Source organism: Toxotes jaculatrix, chromosome 1 (genome assembly GCF_017976425.1).
Source record: "Toxotes jaculatrix isolate fToxJac2 chromosome 1, fToxJac2.pri, whole genome shotgun sequence".
Classification (NCBI taxonomy): domain Eukaryota; kingdom Metazoa; phylum Chordata; class Actinopteri; family Toxotidae; genus Toxotes; species Toxotes jaculatrix.
In genome coordinates this window covers 20,744,692-20,765,624 of record NC_054394.1, presented here as the reverse complement: position 1 = coordinate 20,765,624, position 20,933 = coordinate 20,744,692, and the positions used below count along the sequence as shown (strand labels likewise).

Genomic DNA, 20,933 nt, shown 5'->3' with positions numbered 1-20,933 from the left:
TGCTAACACGATAGGATTTGTATGTATTAGATTACGGCAGGGAGGCTGGGATAAGCTGCATAATGAATCTGATAGTTTCACATCAGTTACTCCTTAATGCTAGAGTTTGTTTGCCGCTATTCTTTGCACAGCTCCACAGCTTGCTAGCTTTCTTTCTTTCTTTCTTTTCTGACGCTAAGTTAATTAGTGCCTGACAGAGAGAAACTGATGGAGGGGGCGAGAGAGAAAGAAATATAGTAGAAAATGGAAAGAAAAGAACAAGACTGCTTTTGTTGAGACAAAAGCTCCCTGGACTGTTACTTCTCAGTCCAGTGAGTCTGTTGTGATAATGGAAAAATGCAGAAAGGGCAATAAAACACATCATAATGACAGACGCAGACCAAAACCACTTGGTAAGCAATTTGGAGTGATTTATTTCATCTCAATAATTTGTCATGATTAATGACAAATATTGACCTCTCCATCACCGCAAGATTACATCTTGTCTAAATGAAGCCGCAAGATTTCTCACAAGGACTGTTGAGCTCATATCACGGTTTGGCTTCAGTGCACTGGCTGGGAGCTACGGTTTTGACTGACTATGAGATTCTTCTCATTAAATGTAATGAGTTTAATAGCTGGTTTGTGAGTTGTTGCAATGTAGGACCAATGAACATACAGTGTGTGTTTATCTCAAAACTCAACAAAAGTGCACTGATTTCATTGCAGGATTATATTTTGTTTTATGTTTTGTTTTTTGTTTTTTATTTTAATCCCTTTATTTCTAGATGTGTTTTGTTTTATATTGCTATTTGTATAAATGTTACACATGCAGTAGTACAAGTTGTTATTCAAATAAATATTTGATTACAAACTGTAATTTAAACTTTGATTTAACTTATTTGTATTAAAAGACCTGAAGGTGCAGCTAAAAATACGCTGCTGACTAGTGAGCATATGGTTTGTATCTCTGGCTGGAGCTCCTGCCTCTGCATGTGTCCAACATGGTGCCCATCTCCCTGCCTCCCTGCCTGGCCTTTTAACACATTAAATCTGGACCTTGCAGGCTGCAGATGGAAGTCAAAGATGGGATTTCAATGCCCCTGTGGCCCCATAGCTAATATCAGAGGCAGGCTGAAGTCATTGTTGGGGTTGAGACTGCAGAGAGGGAGCACAGGAAAGTGTGAGCTTATCGTGTAAGTACAGCTAGAGCAGAGAGGAGGCAGCTATGGGTTGTGTAAGTAGATAGGAGATTAGAAGTTGCAGTTAGAGTTCTTGGTCCCCCAGTGGCTGCAGGAACATATACTGTGTAAATGTTCAAAAGCAAATGTACTGTGCTCCAAGGCTTTGCTAGAAAAAGGCATAAAGAAAAATGATTTAAAAAACTTAAAGGTGAAAGCTGTAATTAACTGACCACCCATTAGGGCAGATGCACATACAATGAAAACATCACTTCATTGTAAAGCATGCGAAAACCTTTTGATTCATTGTAAACACGCAGTACTCTTTGGGATGTTACTCTGACGACCAACATGAGTTTCCAATAAAGACGACTAATCACAGCAGTGTACACTACTCACACATCAAACACAAACCCAGTGATTTTCCTCTCTTTCTTACCTTTGTGTCTGTTGTTCTGGCAGCTTCACAAGACATTACAATTCTGAGAACCACACACTTCACTGTGAAAGCTGCATCCTTGACCTCTGGGAGGGCCAGAAATAGCACTGCCTCTGTCAGCTTGTGGCCGTAAATGTGCAATATATTTAATTAGTCTTTCTTGCTGGCAATTTAAGCCCACTCTGATCTTTACTGTGGTACACACATGCCCCCGTTCACCCCCATCTAACATGGACACATACTGTACATGTGCACAGCTTGTCCTTTTTTGCTGTCCTATATAAATTCTTTCCCTTCATCCTTTTCAACTGCTGTCTCTCTCTTTTCCCTGACTAGACGGCCGTCCCATCGGTGTGGAGGGAATCCAGGTACTCGGCACAGGAAATCTGATGATCTCAGATGTTGGTGTGCAGCACTCAGGGGTCTATGTGTGTGCTGCTAACAAACCAGGAACCCGTGTTCGTAGGACTGCTCAGGGACGTCTGGTGGTACAAGGTGAGCTATGGATAAAAGTAATTTCAGCCATTTTCAAAAGATTAGGTTGGATCTGTGGAGGGAAACTAAAAGTGCATAAATACAGCTGTGGTCAGGTGATAAGGTAAAGCTTGTCAGTTCTGTGGGTGGACCTCTGTGCAGGCAACCTGACTACTGTATGATAACTTCACCAGCTTCCTACCAGCCAGTACTTGGAATTGAATATATTGGAATGCACAATCCAGCTGGAGGAAGCTCTGCTTGTAGTTGAATCAGTGTCTCTGCCACTGAATCACTCATGTGTTTCATGTGGGTGGACTTTGATTTAAATCCCTAATTCTACTAAAAAGCCCTTCTACTTCCACTGTAATACACTGCACTCAGGCCATGATCACAAACATTAGAATAATAGCACAAGATAAAGAAGAGTCAGTGACCAGGTGAGGACAAACAGCTTATGAGTCCAGCTAACTAATCACAGAATCATGATTCAGGTCCTCAACAATGGCTGCCAGAGATAAAAATATAAATATAAATGATCAAATGAATTCATTAGCACCATCCATGAAGCTTTTAATATTGACTTGGAACAGCATGGAACAAAGCAAACATATCACATTAAGAAGCGGCAAAGTCTGTAAAGTCAGCTGTTCTAGGCTGTAATTTATTGTCTTTGTGCAGGCATTGCAAAGCCAACAGTATCCTCAGTATTTTTATCTGCTTCTTCGGTGTGTCGAAGTAAGTCTTTTTGGCTCTTTGATGACACAGATAAAACACAGTGAAAAACAAAAAACTGCTTACAGCCAGCGAAATTAGCGATAAATTGTACATTTTGTTCTTCATAACATGTTTGAGTTCAGTCTCACAGGCCAAGAATATAAATAATATAAATCATCAATAAAGTGTAAGAAGCAGACAGTTTTATTTAAAAACATTTGCATAATTTGGTGCAAATGAAAAGCTCTTTAAAGTATGTATTTATCTGTAAAAATGTTTTTTGTTTTGGGTTTTTTTTTTAAGCCCGGTAGCTGAGAACAAACCTAAAAAACTCTACATAAGATGTTGATGGATTTCTGGCAGGATTACGATCAGAGATAAAATTTCCTAGATTTTTTTCTCAATTTAACAGCAGCTCAGATACACACTATATGACTTAATAAAGTCCAGTAAATCTTTATTTTAAGAGTGTAGGATATTTTAATATTGGAGCATATGTTTGACAAATGCAGTAATGTTAAGTCCTTTACATAAATTAAATTCATAGTTAATGGGCTGTAACATCCAAAACGGGTGTGGTTTCTCTCGCTTAGAGAGATGGATGGTTTTGACCAATGGGATGAGGCCAGGTGTCGGTGGCCCTGTACATTAATTGTCACCAAGCTGGAAACATCCAGCATCTGCCTCACTCACATATTGATCAGATGGACCACACTTTGCTTCAGCCCATAGCAGTATTGATCATGATCAATATTTCATTTTATCTGCCTGTCAACTCGGAGACAAGCCCCTAACCTAGCAGGAACAAAGAAGAAAAGCCATAGATGTTAATGATGTGTCAGTGTCTTTGTTTTTTTCTTTTAATTGATTTGTGAAAACCGAGGTGTACTTTTAATTCCAGATAAATGTAAGTTAGGCTTGTTTCATTATAAGAAAAAATAACATGTCAATTTTATCACGTGTCCTTGAAGAACTGGTCTGTTAGTCTAATGTAAATTAGTCAGCTGACATCGCTGTTTCAAATCACTGACACAGTCAGGAAATCGAAATCCAAATTATTGCACATGTGACTACTTATGAAACAATCACACATCACACAAATACACTGATACACTGAGTCAATTAGGTTCATTTTGGCTCCTTTGGGGTACAAAGAGACAAGAGAAACAAAGACGGAAGTGTGTGAGCCAAATGGGAAAAACAAGAGCAAGATGGATGGATGGTGCTGTTGATCTAACCCACACCCTTACAGGTGCAAATCAATATCTTCCCGAGCTCCCTCTGACCTTCACCTTTGAGACAGCTCTCAAAGAACATGCTGAGAGAAAGAGGGAATAAAGCCGTGAAAGAGAGAGAGATAAATGAAAGGCCCATCATAAGCTGTCAGCAGTCTCCTTTTATGTGCCTAAGGGCCCCTTACCTTTTCCAATGGGAGGATCGAAATGCTTACATTGAAATATTGTCAGACAACATTTTGTCTATTAGGGTGGGAACAAGGAGGAGGGCAGAACAGTGGGAAAAAACAGGTATTGTCTGTGTAGCCAAATACTGATCTAATTTATTCCTCTGTGCCATAGAGCTCCATTGTTGTCCAAAACTATTGTTAGTGACAGGTTCCTTCATTACAGTGAACATGAACACTGCAGTTTATTCTGAGTCAGTCTTACATACTCTGCAGCGGTACGTACTAACTAGCACACCAAATGCATAATAATCCACAACTGAAAATAGTCCCCCAACGCAAATGTACTATTTAGTCCTGTTTAAGTAACTTTAGCTAAAAAGTACAGTTTCCAGTGTCCTAAATGAAACTATAAATTTGTGATCTGTTTTTAAGATTTAAGTCTCAGTGTGAAAAAATGGGCTTGAAGCTGAGGGGTCTCAGTTTGCACGTCGTCTGTTTTCTGTGCTGCATCGTAGCGCTACATCATACGTCAAGCCTAAATATTAATATATCGTAGAGTCTGACACAGATCACAGCCAAAACTCTCTTAGAGCCATCTTGCAGCATAGAGCCCATTTACGTGCATTGTGGGATGAGATTTATTGATGGGATTTGCAGATAATAAGAAGTAGTTTAATATTTTAAACATAGTATGAAAAAAACTGAGATGCCAAAAAAGAAACTCCCAGGCATTGGTGGTGTTTTCTTTTTCCCACCAATATCTATGTTAAAAGCTGTAATTTTACAGTTTGACTCCAGTTGCTCAGTCCCACTATGTAATCATGAGTAAAATGACTGGGACAGAAGGAAGCGAGGACAGTGGAGCGTTTTTACAACAGGCAATGTGATATGCCTAGTGCTCCAGCTTCGTACCCTCTAGTGATGACTCTGAGATATTATAATTACCATAACATTTTTTCTGAGTTAATATGGGCATAAATAATTTAGGTTATCAAATCACTGATAACTGCCAGGACAATAATGAGTGCAGAAGAGATGATACAATAGCTCTCGATCCATCAGCTCAAATAAAAGCACCAACCCAGAAGTCCTTACTCTGTGATTTAAAGTACATAGAGCAGGTACATAAAGTACCTGCTCTGCTAAGAGCACCATTTCAAATGAATGAGTTATTACCACTAATTGACCATAACTTGAAACCTGTAGCATGGGATGAGATAAGATATGATGAACCTATAAACTGCATCAGTGTATTTTCATGTAAATATGTTGGTCTTTCAGTCTCTAGTGCTGTTTAGTAGGACACATTGTGCCTCCTTCCTCCTTCCATGTTTCTGCTCTCCTCTCTCTCTTCTTACCCAGAATATGCATTGATCTGGTGTCTCTTATAATCCTGTTAATTGACCCTGAATTATAGATTAGCAACAATATTTATACCATACACCTCTAACACTGTACCCTGTTTCTGTGTAATAAATGACAAAATGACCTGAATACCCCATGGGCTCTCATTTTTTTCCCTTTCTCATTCTCACTCACTCTTGCTTTTTCTTTCTGTCTTTTTACTGACGTCACTTTGTCCCTTTTTTCCTCCTCGGTTCCCTGCTTCTTCTCTCGCTTTCCGGCGCTTATTTGTCTCTTTGTCCCTCCTCTTTCAGCTCCAGCAGAGTTTGTTCAACCTCCGCAGTCCATCGCTCGTCCTGTCGGCACCACCGCCATCTTCACTTGCCAAGCGCAGGGCGAGCCTGAGCCCCAGCTCACCTGGCTGAAGAACGGACAGATCCTGGAGCCCGGGGGGCACGTCAAACTCAGGAACAACAACAGGTAAAAAAAAAAAATTAAAAAAAAAAATAACGAAAGTGTCTGTGTATTCATTTATACAAGAATCTCCACAGATTCATAAGGGTGAAGAAAAAAATGGCAAAGGCAAAACAGCATCCCTGCAGTAAATATTAAATTGGTACAGTGGTTTTATTATTTAATCTTAACCTGAATTATGTAGACCATCACATAATTCAAACTTTCATTAACACAGCCCGAAATCACTGCACTCTCTGTATTCTCTCAGGGCTGGACCCAGCTCTCAAACAAGTAATATGGATGTCAGCATTAATCACAGCTTCCTTGATCTGATCATTGGCATTATCAAATGTTCAATTTCTCAGCGTTTCTGTTGCTTCTAACACTGCAGCTGCTGGAATTCATGCCTGCCAAGACATGAGCCTCAATTTATTTGTGCCTTTGTATGTGAGCAGCATATTGACTGGATGTTGGATGCTTTCCCATGGCAGTCCCCAGGAATGTCATGCGGAGAGGGACCGAGCAACCAACTCTGTTAGTTACCATTCTCACCACCTCACACTATAAAGGCTGCATGTTGCAGGGAATGTTTTATTGTGTTGCTGTGCTGAATGTGGTATTGCAGAAACATCTTCACAATAATGTGTATCCCTTTCTAGACCTGCTTTTCTGCACTGAGTTTAGTTGACCTTTTTGTAGTGTTTTTGACTTGGGTTCGTTGAATAGTTAAAGTCAGAAATACAGCATTATTTGCAGAATAATGGCTGATAACACATCACAGCCAAATCTTTTGTGTTTTGCTGTTTTTCTTCACACAATTTCAATGCATGAACTGAAAGGGACAAAACTTAAGTATTCAGCCTGTTGCTAACACTCTTGGGTGTGTTATTGTAAACTTCTATACTCATTCATCCCGCAAATGTGTTTTTGAGTAAATTCTGTTTTGCATTAATGCACACGGAAAGTTCAATTTTTCCAGTTGACCCTGGCAGTCAACCATCCATGTATGTTATTATTCATAAAAGAGAAATATGAAGTGAATATATTAAATATGCACCAAAAAAATCAATACTTGCACACTAGTTTCAGTGAGTGAAGGGAGCAGACACCTCCATCGCTCACATACGCTGCTCCACTCCCACTTGCCTCTACCAGTCTATACTAGTCAGATAGATGGAGCGAGGCACTAACAAAGGAGGAAAGAAGAGAGGGAGGATACAAATGAGAGGCCAGACGTAGATGTGGAAAAAAAAGGAGAAATATGACGGGTGGTCAAAAGTGAAATGATGAGTTGGCAGGAAGAACAAATGAGGAGAGAGAGAGAAAGATAGAGCTGGTAGCCAGGGCATCACAGCGTTTCCACTTGCCACCATTAGTGTATGACCTGCTATAATATGGATCTCATGCATCACAAACCCCGCTCTGTGATTGGTTAAGGAGGCATGCCTCAGCTTGACATCCACCATTAGCTAATTAGCTCATAAACTCAGCTAGTTGACCAGGAAATGCAGTCAGCCATTTAGAGAACAGAACAGCTTGATGTGCTTCTTAAGAATTTGCACTGTGTAGTTAGTGCGGTTAGTAGATGGAAGACATTACAGTCTGATTCATTATCACAGTCTCTTGTATAGTATTGCAGATCACTGAATGTGAAAAGCAGCCCTACCCAGTGTTAACCCTGTCTCCTGCAAAATACGCTTATTTACAACTAATTTACTTTGCTAGTTGCTTTTCGGAGGAAGTGTAATTGCTGCCTAGATTGCATCCACTTCTAACTAGGGATGCAACTAACAGTTATTTTCATCAGTGATTAAACTGCAAATTAGTTTTTTTTTTTAATCAGTCAGTTAATTGTCAGCAAAGAACTTAAAATTGACATGACAGTGCCCCTAAGCCTAAATTGACAAGTTTTAACCAAAATCAAACCATATATTTAGTTTGTGATCATCAAAGCATCAGAGTGAAACTGAAAGCGAATATTCTTATTTGCAAAGCCAGTATCAGTGTCATTTTCTAGCGAACAGCTCCTTCAGCATTTCCCTCATTCTGTTGATAAAAAAAAAAAAACAATCTGGTGGAAATGCATTTCCTAAAAATTTCAAATCTTACTATTAATTAGTTACATTAGATTATGTTGGCAAAGTAGCCACTTTTGTCCAAGTGTTCATTGCATTACTGTACACAGGAGAGGTTTGGGGTTACAAGCACCAACCCCTATGATTAGAGGCCAACATGCTTTCCCACCAAGCTGTAACCACCCCATAAATTTTAGAAGAATACTGATTTTTTTTTTTACAGAAAACCAAGTTGCAAAGTTCACAGCAAGGTGTAGTTTCTAGTTCAGGGGAAGAACTGAAAGGAAGGAAAATGAAATGGCATGGGGCACAATTTACCTCCTGAACCAAGCCAAAACAAAAGTAATGGTATGTAAATGATATTCAACAGCTCCAGGCAGCATAATGATTCTGTTCTTACATACATACTACATACATGTGTACATATACACACGCTTGGACGTCCGGTGAGCGCAACAGACGTAGCAGAGAGATTTTAATTAATGTGTGTGTGTGTGTTTGTGTATTGTGTGTAAAAATATACACAAGCAGAGGTTTCTCCCCTTAGCCATCTCTCATGACGCTGACCTTCAAGAGCAAATCGGACAAGGGAAGGAAGAGGAATCGATTGTACATTTCATTCACACACACGCATGCACACACATTAATCAAAACACAAGTGAGCCCGTATGTGCACAAATAGCCCTGTGGTGCCTGCCATCATTCATTTTGTGCACACGCATAATCAAACATGAAAATTCGCAAACATGCTGCCCTTAACTCCTCATCCCCACGCACACTTCACACACAGGGAGGAGACAGAGCTGTGTGAAACGCCGTATAAGATGCGATGATGTCAGAGAAGAGCTGACTGTTGCTCAGGGTGAAGCTGTGTGTTTGCTCTCTGTGTAACATCTCAACAGATCTTGATGCACACACACCTGCACACATGCTCAGACTCAAACACACACACATGTTGCGAGCACTATTGCTACCCCATTCATTATCGGCCTTTGCTGACCAGGCTCCAGTAAAACATGCTATCGCGGCTATTTGAAGCCCGTGTGAGAGCTGTTGCTAATTATGTATAAGGACTCGCCTCACTCTTAAGTCTCTAAAGCCGGGGCGTGTAATCATCCAAGACATACAAGCTGTGATCGCACATTAGACAGAGTAATAAGCATGAGGTTGAAAGCCAGCCTGTTTTCTTTTAAAAGTGATAATGTAGCTGATGATGACAAAAATTAAATTCTGCCTTGTGATGAATAGGTACACGTGAAGTTTGCTCCTCCTCTGAATAATTTAGAAAACTCAGGATCTCTTTACATTTGTGTGTAAAAAGTTTAATGTATATAGTAAAGAAAAAAATATGTTTCACATGTGAGCGTTGTGGTGTCTTTCATAATTAATGGCCAACATCTGAAGGAACAGGCTCCCGCACAAGCCTGGACATTTCGTTGCAAAATCCTTTCAAAGGGTCTTTTTTTCTTTTCTTCTTATTACGTTTTTTTTTCTGCTGTCTTTCAGCAAGACCTGCCTTTCTTGTTTGCGGCCCCTCTCAGTGCCCCATATCCCCCTTCCTGCCCCCATTACAGAGACCTGGGGCCTGGGCATTGGCCTTGAACTCTGACCCCGCCTGTAATCAGTCATATCCCTGGGCCCTTCCCTCCTCTCAGGCCACAGACAGCTCATCACTCCTCCCCTCCCCCTCCCCCACCTCTTCCTCCTGTTCTCTCTTTGTCCCCTTATTTTTTTCCCCCTTTCCCTCTTGCCGGATCCAGAATGGCCATGCTGGCTTTTGATGGGGTGCTGCTCAGAGACAACGGAGAGTAAACACAGCCTCAGCAGCTGAACAACAGGCCCAAGGCCCCACTGTCAACCACTCCCCTGGCCCACGGCCTTATCCATCAATCTGTGAAATGACCTTGAACTGATGAGTAAATGATGGTGTCAACCTGTCAGCGCAGGACAGCTCAGCTTTGGAGCTCATGCAGGACAAGCAAACAGCCCAAATTCAGGCCATATACCTCCCAAAGTCTCACTCAGTCTCACTTTATATCCTCTTTCTTTCCTCACACATTGTGTGAATCTTTGGTGCCACTGCTCTGCTATTGCGTATTAATGAAGATCGATCTATTTTAAAACTTTAGTCCAAGCTATCTCATAAAAAAAGAGAGGTTCCCTAAATGACATGTCATTGTGTAATCTTCTTGACTGAGAATTTTGCACATTAATCTCTGACCTATAGAAATAAGAAAGTGGTCCAGACAAAGACTTTTATTAATAGTATTGAACTTGGCAAAGTCATCTAATAAAACTATTATTTCTTGACAATCCAAAGTATTTTCTTATGTAAATGTAGTTTTGTTCCTCTCATTATCTTGACAAATTCAACACAACTGAGATTCAGCTTAAATCAGTTCTAAGTTTGCGGAATCCATCAGATCTTTCCTGAGAAATATCCTGGTACAGAAAGGAATGTGGTTTACATTTCCAGCTGCAGCAACAGAGAAAAGAAGGCTAACACCTACTTCAAACAGAGGCACTTTTCTCCACTTTTTCCAAATGATTTACAAAAGTATATTTTTAAGATGAGGCTAAAGTGAAACCAAAACACACAATCTTACAGTCTACAACTTTAAATTAAGTCATAGCCAAAAAGAATTAAATGCTTTTCCCCTCGAAATTTAAGAAAAAAACCCTTAAATGCTGCCGTCATTAATAAGCTGTGATCATTTGCCAAAAAATACAGAGCAAATATGCATGAATTAGTACAGAATACAAGCAGATTTAGCACATTAAGCACATTTATACTCTTAATGTTAAAACCACTTCACCGCTTCATCCTGTAAGTTGGAAAGGAAGCTTTGACAGCAGGTGTGGAATTTCATAAGTGACACATCAGCAGCAACAGTGTGCGTACGTGGCTTGGCATTTATACTGTATGTGTGTGAGTTCATGCACGTGCAGATGAATGTGTCTGCATGTGGCTGGACGCTGCTCTAACTTCTGAAAGAAGCACCATCTTGTGAAATTTCCCAACCTTTCCCTCAAGGCCCATCCAGGTCCGGTGGCATCGGGTAGTGTGTCCCCGGGGGCCTCTTTGCTGCGTCTGGTCAGGCTGCCTGTCTACAAACACTCCATCTATTGCTGATATGAAAGGCTGTCAGAAATGTGATGGTTGAGTAGCGAGCTGAGGGCTGGCGACTGCTGCCACCTCAGGGGTCAGAGGTGAGATTGACTTAGAGAGGGTAAAATACAGAGGGCCTCTTTGACCTGATAATTATCCATATTGAATCCACCTGGTAGACCCGACAGAATAATGACTCTTCCACCTCGCAGCCTATTCTGACCCACTTTAGAGACGTACAGTAATTGTATCCCAGCACATCAATTTTGAAAAGGAAATGGAATGATTCACTCCTTCGTCCTGCCAGCTGACCCAGAAGAGCACTCCCCTGTCCTTACAAATCCATCCTTACAAACCTTGCTGAGGCTGGTACGAGGTCAGCGCTGTCTGTCGAGAGCTGAAATGCCACTTTCCTCATGTCCCATTTCACAGGTCCAGAAGGTGTCCAGTGACACACCACGTACACCACACAAGGCTGACATGTTGTTCTTTCAGTAAATTGCATGCTTTTCCTCATGGGATTGTCCTGGCATTTCTTAATAAATTCTGATTTAATACACTGAGGATCCAACCTGTCTGTCAAAGAAAGATGACAGCCTGCTGTACAGGTTCTTACAAACTGTAGGTGACAGATTAGCGGGATGCTGCAGGATATCTTGAACTCCTGTGGCATTCGATTCTGCTGTTTCAACTTAAAGCACAGCACGAGAGTCAGAAGCCAGAAGGTTTTCTTCCCTTTACGTGAAAAACACTTTAAATCTCTTAAAATACCATGACCGAGGACTACACTATCTTGATGTCGAGAAAATGGACAAAGCTACCACTCAAGCACTTCCTTATTCCCAAGGTATACATTTTTTGTGTGTTCTCAGTTTCCCCCAGCACACATTTCACCTTAAATACAGCAGAAATGGCCTTGGCATGAAAATGACATGAAGAAATGTTTTGTGCCACAGGGCCTCATTTCCATAGTATGTTAAATGTTTTATTTTTCCTTTTGCCTCAGGAAAAATGCAATGAGAGGAGTGGATTATGTATTCTCACCTAATAACACCTACTCAACGTGCACACACAAGGCATACACACACAATACTCCACTTATATTTCTTCTATAACTGAAGACAGGCCAGGTGGGAGGGAGGAAAAAGAAGCAGAGATTGAAAGATGGGGACAAAACAGAATGGTGGAGGTATGAGAGAGAGGAGCGATGGCTGGAACAAAGAGAATATAGAGTGAAGGCACTGAGAAAAAGGATTTACTGTGTGTGGGAGGTGGTGTGTGTGCATAGGTATGTGAGTACATATGTGTGCATGGACAGATGAAAGGTTTTACTGATGTAGGCAAATTACATTTTTTTGAAACAGATTTATCTACCCCAATGGGAGTTCCAGTAGAAGACGAATCAGTTTGAAAGAATGTGCTTTGCATGAGTGAGGATCTTCAATATGTGCTGCCGCTGTCTGTAGTTTGTAGTGTGTTTCTTACACTCACGCAAACACACACACAGTTGAACACGGCACCTTATGGTCCTGGCATATTGTCACATTCATCTTCCTTGCTGTGTGCAGTCCCTACCTGAGGTATGAAGAAGCTACAGGAAGTATATATATTCATGTACACGCATGTTACTTCTGGGAAATGTCATATTTTTAGTAAAGGAAAAAACTTTCACAATACCAGAAGGCTGCTGTCACAACTTACTTTACAAATGAAAAAAAAATTATTTAACTGTGTAACAGGGATGTAACATTATGACAAAATCAGTATTTTTTACTACTTTGGTCCATTTTACTTTAATTTTTAACATACTGCACAATCAACTCTTATGTTCCACTTGGGTGTCAAAGAAACTAAACTTCTCCATTTTCTTTTTCAATTTCTTTCTACCCTGTTCTACCTTTTCTCCCCTTCCACTCTCACAGCACACTGACGATCTATAGCATTAGCCAGGATGATGAAGCTATCTACCAGTGCATCGCTGAGAACAGCGCTGGGTCCACACAAGCCAGTGCCCGCCTCACGGTGCTCTGGGCTGATGGACTGCCTGGTGTGCCAACCCACGTGCAGGCCGAGGCTCTCTCACCTACCACCATCCAGGTGTCCTGGAGGGAGCCCGATCAGAACACTCGAGACATCATCGGTTATGTCCTCCACATCCGCAGGAGCTCAGGTGAGGCTGCACTGAAGACACAGAAAGTGCAACGTATTACATGAAAATAAGTTGAAATAAAGCTCTAAAGTGAATAATAAATAAAGCATGGTCACATGAAATCAATGTCAAAGCCTATATTGCATGAGATGAGGAGAGGCTAAATAGAGGCAAATAAAACCTTGATGATCATTACAGAATGAGAATGAGCCAGAAAAACCATGTGAACCTTTGTCTGACAAAGCTACTTCCATTTAAACTCCGTAGAAACCAGAAGTAGATGTCAACAAGAACTGAAAATATATCCTTCCCAACAAACAACTACACATATGTTCAGTGCTGCAGTACAAGTCCCTATACTCCACTCAACTCCCATTAAAGAATGAATAAGGCTGACAAAAAATTTTTATTTTTTTTTTGCTTTGGGATCCATATGTGTGGACTGTTGGTCTGATACTCCCTGTGTGTGTTCATACATGAACACGTACATGTGCTTGTTTATGCGCATGCAGTGTGGGCTTTGGGTAAGTGTGTGTGTGTGTGTGTGTGTGTGTGTGTGTGTGTGTGTGAGAGAGAGTCTTATAGCACCAGCTGCTGTTTTCCTCAGTCATTCTATCGGTTGGATAATTAAGGGCCCCGGGGGCCAACCAATAGGCTCTGCTGTAATTACCCTTCCAAGACTGCATAGCCCAATTGGTTGAGGGCTGGAGGTAGATAGTGGTTATGGCTGGATGTCTTTGAATTAAGAGCAATAAAATGCTTTAACACCTCCTCTGTAACTCCCGCTTTTGCCCCTTCTGTCTCTTTACTCCACCTCTGCAATTCACCCAACCATCATCATTCGGGCTCCCAGGGCCAAACTAGATTAGCTATTACCTAACAGAGCTCCTCTCATAACACCAGTGAAATGGGCAATAACCATAAATTGATGACATAAACAGATTGTATTTATTGTTTCTTCTCTTGATCTTATTTTCCATTGCTTTAATGCCTGCTCCTCCTCCTTCCCTGTTTTTCTTCCCATTTTTGTCTTCCTTCTCTCACCCTTTTCAACCCTCACCTCTTCTTTCTGTTATGGGATCTCCTCCTCCATCTTCCTGCTTCAGACCCAGTGGAGATGGAGTACGAGGAGGCTGTCAGTAAGGTGACACTGCAGCAGATCATCAGGGACCTGGAGCCCTCCACAAGTTACACCTTCTACGTCAAGGCATACACATCCCACGGGGCCAGCAAACCATCAGACAGTGTCACTGAGAGCACCCATGGGGAGGGTGAGTTGGAAGCAGAACGCTCACCCACAGGGCATATCTTTGACCAATAACAAACATGCTGTTTGTGTAACATGATGCCTATCAGAACGTTGGCATTATTGTGATAATTCGCACTCAAGCGTGACAAACATGTTCCCGTTAACTGTCAGGTGCTGCTGCTACTATCATGTTGTTGTACCACTTTGGTTTACAGTCTGTGTTGTGTTGCAGTGCCAGCGCCTCCTTCCCTCTACACCAAGGTGGTGAACAGCAGCATTGTCCAAGCAACGTGGGAGCTGTCCTCCAAGATGGGCCAACATCAAGGCTTCAGACTGTATTACAGAAGAGCCCACACACCGCTGTTCACTGGTCCCATCATTTTCCCGCGCAACGTCACCCAGTACAACATCACTCAGCTGGGTGAGATGTACTTTCTTAGGACTACAATTTATTGTGTTATTGCAAACATTTGTTGTTGTTGTTGTTTTGAATTGACTGTTTCTACAGTCTCAATCATCAGTGTCTTTATTAAAGAAGCCATATTTGATGCTGGGATCTGGGCCCATAAACAAGCATCTCAGATCTCAGACCTTGGAACTGTGCTGAATATTAATCTAGGATTAATATTCACTCCTACCTCAGAGAAGGAAAAGAGTTATTTCTGGAGTTTCTTACAGTTTGTTTCAGCAAGGGAAATGGTTACTTTCCTAGAGTAAATATGGACAGAAATAGGTGAACTATCCAAGGGTTAAAAAAGCTGATAAAATGTAGTTTTTCCTCAGGCTGTAAGCAGAAACAAAATATGCCTCACTTGGACAAATTTTGCCTGGTCAGCATTGATTCCCTGCTTAGATGCTTTATAAATACTGACCCATGTTTTCTTTTTCTGTTTTTTTAAGCCTGTTCTTTATTCATTATCTGGGAAATCTCTTTCTGTCTTTTGTATCATACAGATCCTGCGCTGGTGTATGAGATAAAGCTGCTTGCGTACAACCAACACGGAGATGGCAATGCCACCGTTCGATTTGTTTCACTTCAGGAGGCAGTGGAGAAATCTGGTGATTTTCGTTTTAGCAAAGTCAGCTTGACTGCTCATGCCTCAAGCAGACAGTCCACGATACAATCTACTCTACAATCCATGCACACTTCATGATATAACCTGGTTTATACAAACTTTGGCAGTGATTTGACTGTGATGTGTTCTGTATCTCCTCAGTACTGGACACTCCGTGTGACTGTGTCAAAGATGAACATAGTAAAACATCCACAACAGGCATTATAATCGGCATTCACATCGGACTCACCTGCATCATCTTCTGTGTGCTCTTCCTCGTCTTCAGCTACCGTGGCAGGTCAGTACAAACATGATGTATAAATCACTATCAGCAACAAGTGGAACCAATGGAAATCACTTACCAATAATTGTTGTCAAGGGTCAGCGCTGGTCTGTCATGAGTATGCAGCTGACAATCGCTTTATGTGTGCCTGTTGGTGTAATCCCCAGGTTAATGATGTGTAAGACTGTTCAGGCCACCCCCCAGGCGGGGCACAGCGCAGTGCTCGAATCCTCGTCCTCTTCCCAGGGGGCCTCTGGGCTGAACGGGGCTGCCAGGAGAGAGATGGAGGTCAATGGCAGCGCAGCGGGGAATAAAGTGGTCGACAGCAACGAGCTCGAGAGACTTTTCAGTCAACCCATCACACAAGACACATGCATGGTGAGTCCTGATAGAGAGAGCACTGGTTCAAGATAAATGAAAGCCTTTTTTAATCCAGTCACTGTTACATGTGACACATTTTTTACACAAGCAAAGAAAAGAAAGAAAGAAAGAAGAATACAGATTGTTGCAATTTAGGTTATATTTTTATTGTTCCGGCCATCCTTTCTGTTGGTGGAGGGAAGATTTTAATGCCAGCTGCCGGATAAAAACATCAGTCACAGCTTACAGACCAATTTCCTGGTTTATATTTGACCTACTGTCCTTGCTGTGGTACACTCACGATTTTCCTGTTGAGAATTTAATTAACAACATGACAGATGAGCTCACTTCAAATAACTCAGTAGCTAATCTGGTTCAGCTTTTTTGGAAGTTATGATCATCTTGTTTCTTGCCCTGTTGGATCCACTGTATGTTTACCACTGTCACCATGTTCTGATATCTGTGAGAACAAACAAAAGCCACAGCTATTTTCAATTGTTCAATTGTTTTCAGTCCGACTCCTACATGCTGAACGACACCCAGCTGTCTACGATACCGCTGGACGAGTTCAGGGTGGAGCGGGACATGGAGACCCAGTTCCAAGAGCCTCCTGCAGTAGGAGCAGGTCAGCAGGACCAAGGCTAATCATGTATGAAGGCAAATTCACATGACACTGTCCACAGTGTCCACTTAGACTCTTCTCTCACTCAGGTTGACAAGTGTTTCCTTTCAAAGTAGTTTTTCCTTTTGTGCAAAGATTTTTTTTTTTTTTTTTTTTTGTAAGTTAAGAAGTTCTAGAGGATCTAGGACTGTATATTGGAATGCTTTTGGCCTTTTTTTGGAGAGTTCTCTTCTGATGGATGGCTGTTTCTAGCTAGGCAGGCCAGTTAGATGTTCCTTATTTTTACAGTTTGGTTGTTTGTAGGGCTGTCACACAAAAAGTCAAGTTTGAATAAATTCAAACACATAATTCATTCAAACTAATCCAAATTTAACCCATATTTCTTATTGAATAGCTTATTTTATTGATAGGCCAGCAGGGAAGCAGTACATCAAGCCTTCGGCTGAACCACAAGACGAACTACTTCAAACACCCTGTTACGCTTATAGACTAAAATTTTGAATTTGAACAGTTAATTACAGGTTGAATGTTTAATTTTTTCCCACGTTAAAACAAATGTTTGAAATTCCAACTCGAAGTGACAGCCATAGTTGTATGTTAATTTTCTGGTGATGGGCAGCACAGAATAGAAGCCACAGAATGTCCTTGTTATAATAATGATTTTATTTTTAAGTTTATATATATATAAATGCATATATATCTTTATCACCTATATGTCAAAGTGGTTATAAGTTATTGATCTTATCTCTGCTTTTCTGTGGATGTCAAAGACTCCTGTTGCCTGCTCTCACCTACCAATGATTCCACCTTCTCGCTCACAGAAGACCTCAGCCTTCTTCCAGGGATTCAGTATATTCTGACTCAGGACTTTGTTTCAGTGACATCAACACTTTTTTTATGAGTTCTCGGCCTTCATACAGGCACTAGACTTGGCTGTGTGAACCTTACGATTCAACAAAAACCTACCTCAGCCGGAATGAATGTGTTGCGGGAAGCTTTTAGGGACTTTACCTTCCCTTGTGCTCACAATTACTTTACATGCGGAGGAACTGATTGGTTTGAAAGTTACAAGATCAGGTGCCGCACTACCTCAGATGTCAAGAATTTTCATTCTTCTCTTGCTTGTTGAAGCAAAACGAAAAAAAAAAAAAAAAAAAAAAAAAAAAAATGAGTATCCAACATAAAGCACTTCCAAATGCTGAAGTTAATGTTCTACCTCAAGATAACAATGTTAATGTTGTCGCTGTTGTTGTTGTTTGTCTGTTTATTGCATAATGAAAAACCCTTTTGCCCCCCCTTCTGTGAAATCCCAGCTTCCCTCTGTTGATGGATATGGTGTTTGTAGATACAATGTCAGTACCTCAATTTGACAGACTGATAACACTGTTGTATGAATAACAGTATGTTAGGAATATGTATGAATTATGTTGTTCCATAGTAAGATTTTTTTAAGGTCATTTTTTTTAAACAAATGTAGTTGCTTCAGTTGAATGAAAAGACCATTAGAGATACACTGCATTGCTAATGATATTTTCTGGACTATTAACTGCTGACTGAGATGTGACACAATATGTTCAATTGGACGAAATAACATAATATACAGACATCAGATATGTGTTTAAAATTAGCTGTGTGCTTGTGTAATTGTGTCTTTTTGTGTGCAGATATTTTATTGACTGAATGAATGTTTTCATACATATTACATATGATGTAAAAAAAAAAGAAGAAGAAGAAAATTAAGCACAAGTCTTACCAAAATGTCCCAAAACATTATTCTACTGTTGTCTGTGTAATGACTTCAAGGAATAGTTTGACATTTTCTGAAATACGCTTATTGATGTTGGATGTTAGATGATACCACTCTTGTGTCCCTTTCTTAATCATGAAGCTACAGCCGTCTGGCAGTTAGCCTAGCTTAGCATGTGCAGTACAGTACGTAACTTAAATAATATAACACCTAAGATCCCAAATTGTCATATTTACATTACTGTTTCTGTACAGATTAAACAAATGAGACGTAACATGTTAATTCCTCAGCTTTAGAGGTGCTCGTAGGCACATTTTTTTAACTTTGGACTGAGCCAGAAAAGATGTCTTACCCTGTCTTTATGCAGAACTAAGCTGACTGCCTTCGAGATCTAGCTTCATACTTAAAGGAATAGATTGATATTTTGGGAAATGCGTTAATTTTCTTTACGATGGAACGCTTGTTTAGAAAATTGATCCCACTCTCATGACTGTATAGAAAATATGAAGCTAGAGCCAGCAGATGGTTAGCTCAGCATAGACTGGAAACAGGGATAACAGTAATAAAATCCACCTAATACACCTCTGAAGTTCACTAATTAACACATTACATCTTATTTGTTTAGGCAGAACAAAAGCTGAAGTATAAAAATTACAGTTTGCTTGCAGTGACTTCCTGCAGTCTCAGCTGTTTGCCTGCTATTCAGAGATATTTAACAAACAGACATGAGAGTGGTGTCAGTCATCACATTGAACTTCAAACCAGAAAGCGAATAAACCTATTTCCCAAAATATTAAACTGTTCTTTCAACAACACAGAAATGACAGTGGTATTGATCTCTCAAAAAGAACACAAATAAGCTATTTCCCAAAATTTTGGAATTATTTCTTTAATTTAAAATCGACCGCAGTGTATCTCTAAACTTTTTCTGCATATTTGTTGCTGCAATGTTCTTAGTGATTTTTTTTTTCATGTCACGTTATCTGCCTCCTTTTTAAACAAAGTTAGGAGCCTTTTACACTTCTGGTGCCCAGGAGTCATGATAGTTGCTGATCATGCTTGTCTATCGTTACTCTCTTCCCAAAACCACAATTGCTGCTCAGCCTTCTCCCTCCTGTCAACACTGACTTGTTAAAGCACTTCAGGAATACCATGTTGATAACAACGCTGAATGCCGACGACCACAGATGGAGAGCTGGCTGAGGGAGATAGATGATCGTTGGGTGGCTAAGCAATTGCAGGGCTTCTCTCTCCAGCTCTCTGCTCCGTGTTGTCACATACTGTACAGGACTCGCTCTGATGCATTATGATTAACCTACCTCAAACCCCGTTTTTGGCCTTTCTCTCAGGTCTTGATGAAGGAAACACACAGAGTACGAACAATGGAGTACAGGAATACACACACATATAAATGTACATATATATTACATATATATTGCTATTGTCAAAACATGCTGGACAGACAAAAAAAAGAAATAGAAAGGGACACAGACATACAAATGGAGGGAGAACTTTTTAGGACCTTTATCTCATGCACTAACTATTAAAACGAATCATCCTCATGCTTAGTTTCTAGTTGGTGTGAGTGGTTTTCATCAGATTTTTTTTTATATTGTTTATTTTTTCACATCAGAAGCTTTTAATTTTTTCACTGGTGTTTGACTTTATATGCTCTGTGGAAAGTTTATCTGTGAAAAGTGGTTGGCACCTACAACTTCAAAACATGCACAGTTCCATGATTGGTTTATTGATTTGTCTTTCTAAGTTGGAATATCAGGTGTTTTTCTATTTTTTCCCCATTCTGCTGACATTGCATGAATGCAGCATAGGTTTCTATGTATATGAAATTGGAAAAAGTTTTTTTTCTAAATGTGCGTTTCGATTATTTTGGCCCTATATACAGTATCATATCTTCTGATCATCTACCACATTCCACATGGGAGTTGTACGTGTCACCACAGCAGTGAATCACCTGCCATTTGAATTTGTTATGCAAACCAGAGTTATACACAGTTTCCTTTTTAGTGATCATCTTAGGTACTGTAATCTTATGCCTTTTAAAGTTATTTGCTTATGCTTATTTGTCTGCAGATTTTCTCCTTGCATCCATTTCTTGTATTTAATTGTACACTTTGGTGTTAATACCATGTTACAAGTGTTGGAAAAACAATAATGGTACTTGTCAAAATAGCAGAACAAATGCCCGACCTAAATGTCTCCTGCTTGTATATTTATAAACTACCAGTATGATATTTTCTCTCGAGGGCTGCTGCAGCCTTAATCAGTGTT

At 40.4% G+C, this 20,933-nt stretch overlaps 1 protein-coding gene across 1 annotated transcript in view; it reads left to right on the top strand.

The window, feature by feature from the left end:
- igdcc3 (immunoglobulin superfamily, DCC subclass, member 3) overlaps positions 1–16,920 on the top strand; it is a 48,060-nt gene extending 31,140 nt beyond the window's left edge. The window contains exons 6-14 of the mRNA XM_041039869.1: positions 1,936–2,094; positions 5,854–6,019; positions 13,102–13,349; positions 14,435–14,599; positions 14,810–14,998; positions 15,532–15,636; positions 15,795–15,930; positions 16,083–16,293; positions 16,789–16,920. Of these exons, the coding sequence (XP_040895803.1) occupies positions 1,936–2,094; positions 5,854–6,019; positions 13,102–13,349; positions 14,435–14,599; positions 14,810–14,998; positions 15,532–15,636; positions 15,795–15,930; positions 16,083–16,293; positions 16,789–16,920 (1,511 nt within the window). The remainder of the gene's footprint in view (positions 1–1,935; positions 2,095–5,853; positions 6,020–13,101; positions 13,350–14,434; positions 14,600–14,809; positions 14,999–15,531; positions 15,637–15,794; positions 15,931–16,082; positions 16,294–16,788) is intronic.
- Positions 16,921–20,933: the final 4,013 nt, after the last annotated feature.